Here is a 3,561-nt window from a genome sequence, read left to right as displayed (position 1 = left end):
CTAGTGGTCTTGGACTCAGCTGAGAATTTAAAGAAATGCCCATATGCCTTCCCAGGCAGCCCTCTACAGTCTCCTTTGTACTTTCCTAGTGTTTTAAGATTTTATATGCTAAATTTGAATGATTTTTAACTTAAGGAAAGGCAACACATTTGTAATTTTTTATTTATTTTTATTTATTTTTTTTTTTTTTTTTTGCACAGGAAGGCAGAATGTGAGATGGCCTTTTAGCAGTGCTTAGCTGACATGTATACCTGTTGTTGGATGGGTAGAGGACAAAGGGGAATAATTAGAAGACAAAGTGTAAAGAAATTTGATAAGCACTGCCTCTTACTTTACAACTTTATTTATATCTCCTGATCTCTAACAGCAACTGACAAGGAAAAAAAATCCCTGACAATATATATTCAGACAAGTATGGTCAGCATCATGAAGTTCTGGACACCTCTGGCATTCCTGTGTATGGTGCTACCGTCTGTGCTGGGAGGCATTGCGAAATCAACAAGTGAAGGTTTTAAGAGTCTCTTATAGGGACTGGGGTGATGAGGCCGTGTTGGAGACAAAGGGTGGGGGATTGTTGTGTTTGTTTCTGGACAAGTGAAGGGGCATTATTGTATTTGATTCAGGTCCTACCTTCCCTGGGTCATGTATTAGAGAATCACAATGTTTTCATGCACAGAGATCTAAGACATTTCCAAGTTGAGGTCCTTTCATGCTTCCTCTTCCAACCTTGAAAGCATCAACGAGTATCTGCCCACTTTTATACATATTCCATAGGTTAGAGGATATACTATTTCCCCTTTCAGGCTAACTGTGAGGAGGGAGCACCAATACAGAGTTGCTATATCTTCCCATACTTTCAGAAGCTCTGTGTCCTATCTGTGCGTACTTTCATGAGTAGTACCAAATGGGTATTTCTTTAGTGATAGGATCTTTCAGAATGTGAAAAAAAAATAGAAAAGAGACATGAAATGAGTCCTTAGTAAGGCAAAGTTGGGGGGGGGGGTGTCATATAATAAGAAAGATAAATCAATGGAGGAGACCGAAAAATCGAGTGAGAGAAAAGAATTTGAAGAGGGGCTGAGTTACTAAAGTCAGTGGGTCAGCAAGGAGGGGAAGAAAAAAGGAAAGAATCTGCTCTTTACTCTCTCTGGTCTAGCTTCTCACATTATGAAATAATATGAGGCTAGAGGGTATCTCAGGCCGTGAGATCTTCTGTTACAGATTTTATAGGAGAGCACATACAGACTGAAAGTACACTGAGTCCTGTCTCTAGGATGCTCAAAGAGGGTCCAGAGAGCTGCAACACAGGGCCGGTGGGAGCAGAGAAGGCAAGCCTATCGGTGAAGATGCAATGAGGCGGGTTAGGAAGGAGATTCTTTTTTGTAAGGCAGGTACCCTAGATACCTCGTTAGGAACTTGGGCTTGGATTCTCAGAAGGGTTGTTAAGCTTATGAAGGGCTTCTCTTCCCATGCTTGCTAACTCTTACAGTTCCATCTCAATTTTAGATTCGGAATCAGTAATTGGGGAGTGCTGGGGGAAACCAAACGTCGTGGACTGTGCCCTGAAGTGTTCCAGAAGCTTCTATTGTCTAAGGGTAAATTACACATGCTGCTGGACCTATTGTGGAAACATCTGTTTGGAAATTATAGTGAGTTGGAAGATGTTTCTATTGATGCTGTTATTCCTAAAGAGAGGACTGATGTACCCCAAACCTTAGGCATAAAAGTAGCAGAAGAAAATATCTCCTACACCTGGAAAGCAATTCACTAGCAAATAAACCAAGACATCAGGTTGGGACTCATTGCTTCTCTCATTATATAAGCAATGCCTGTGCTCTCAGTATATTATGCAACAGTTTACTTTTTTCCTAATTTTCATACAGATTTCTTTTGTTGTTGTTAATCCTCACCTGAGGGTATTTTTCCATTGATTTTTGAGGAGAGTGGAAGAGAGGGAAAGACAGAGAAAAACATCAATATGAGAGAAACACATTAATTGGTTGTCTCCTGCATGAGCCCTGACAAGGACCCAGGCTGGTAGGAGTTTGCAACCCAAGTACATGCTCTTGACCAGAATTGAACCTGGGACCCTTTGGTCCACAGGCCAATGATCTATCCACTGAGTAAAACCAGCTAGGGCTCATCCAGATTTCTAATCATTGCCTCCATAGCCAGGCCTTTCAGTGAGCCCTTTGTCTCAGCCAGGACTCACATTTCTACCCTTCTCTGTTCAATCAACTAATACCACACTTCCTACCCACTCTGGAGTGCACAATTCCTATTGTTACAAAAGTATGTCTGTCCCATGTTCTGGTGGATGGGTAATATTAAGCTTGGGGATAAATACTTATTTCTCAGAGCTTTATAGCCTCTTAACATCTACCCTTTCTCTCTTACAGCAAATCGATGACGAGTAGCTAAAACCATAACCTCTTACCCAGGACACCAGTCAATTCTCACTGAGGGCTGGGCAGGAGCAAATTCTTGACAAATAAACTCATTTAGCAACAATGGCTGTTGGCTTTTTTCTACTCTAATCCACTACTCTTGATTGCCTTATTAAAACCCGTAAATGGTTCTTATTCTACAGTGTACAGAAGCTTCCAACACTTCTTTCCCCATCTGATTACCTTATCACTGATAGGCTAATCTTCTAGAGTACTCCTATCAGCATTGAGCATGTCGAGAGCATGAGAAGGGAACAAATAATGCAAAACCCATGGAAACCATGAGACTAAGTGCTCTGAAGGCTGAGATTTATTATATTGTAATAGTATGCTGATCCAGATCATGACATGCATTTGCTTCTCTCTGCCTTCACAAGATTCAAGGTCTTCTAGGGGTTCTCACTCTTCACTCTGCCTAACACGGAGGCACACAGTTGTTCTAATAAGACAAACAGGCAGTGATGTCCAGGTAGTCTCTGAGTTCCATGCAGTAGGGTGACATGTCCAGAGAACTCTCTGGAACACAGGTCAGGGCACCAGTTATCACAAGGAAGAAGAACAACTGGTTCCAGTATAATTCATGGTACATGGTGCTCACGCCAGGGGCACAGAATAGGTGAGCCTGGCACCCACAGTGTTCCACATGATAGGAGCTCTGGACTTGGACGTGGGAGGTCATTTGTTATGTGAGCCCTGGGAGGTAATCGTGCCTCTCTTAATAGTCTCTTCAAGGGTGTTTGAGGCATGGCCAAGCACTGGGAAGATGCTTGGAGAGTGAGGTTATCTGAGAAAGAACCAAATAAGAATTTCTGTAGAGTATCCCTTACCACCTACCCACTCTGGTGATGTCTGTGCTGGTGGTTGGTCATGACCTCTTTCCCAAGGCCCCCTTGCCCAAGAGCAGCTCTCTCTCTTTTTTAAAAAAAATATATTTTATTGATTTTTCACAGAGAGGAAGAGAGAGGGATAGAGAGTTAGAAACATCCATGAGAGAGAATCATCGATCAGCTGCCTCTTGCACACCCCCTATTGGGGATGTGCCCTCAACCAAGGTACATGCCCTTGACCGAAATCGAACCCAGGACCTTTCAGTCCCCAGGCCGACGCTCTATCC

The 3,561-nt window shown here is 42.7% G+C and overlaps 1 protein-coding gene across 1 annotated transcript; it reads left to right on the top strand.

The window, feature by feature from the left end:
* Nucleotides 1–211: 211 nt before the first annotated feature.
* WFDC11 (WAP four-disulfide core domain 11) lies at nucleotides 212–2,417 on the top strand. Its single transcript, XM_045574603.1, has 3 exons — nucleotides 212–502; nucleotides 1,507–1,649; nucleotides 2,400–2,417. Exons 1-3 carry the CDS (start codon nucleotides 415–417, stop codon nucleotides 2,415–2,417), a joined length of 249 nt encoding a protein of 82 aa, XP_045430559.1. The 5' UTR covers nucleotides 212–414.
* The last annotated feature ends 1,144 nt before the right edge of the window (nucleotides 2,418–3,561 follow it).

The sequence above is a fragment of the Pipistrellus kuhlii genome, unplaced genomic scaffold (genome assembly GCF_014108245.1).
Source record: "Pipistrellus kuhlii isolate mPipKuh1 unplaced genomic scaffold, mPipKuh1.p scaffold_m20_p_6, whole genome shotgun sequence".
Classification (NCBI taxonomy): domain Eukaryota; kingdom Metazoa; phylum Chordata; class Mammalia; order Chiroptera; family Vespertilionidae; genus Pipistrellus; species Pipistrellus kuhlii.
Note: the sequence above shows the minus strand (reverse complement) of the source record. Positions and strands in the feature narration are given on the sequence as shown.

What these genes read in the sequence shown, in the direction of transcription:
- WFDC11 (XM_045574603.1), top strand. Translation starts at nt 415, where the DNA reads ATGGTCAGCATCATGAAGTTCTGGACACCTCTGGCATTCCTGTGTATG. An exon ending in AGGCATTGCGAAATCAACAA is followed by an intron (nt 503 to 1,506) that starts GTGAAGGTTTTA and finishes TCTCAATTTTAG; the next exon opens with ATTCGGAATCAGTAATTGGG.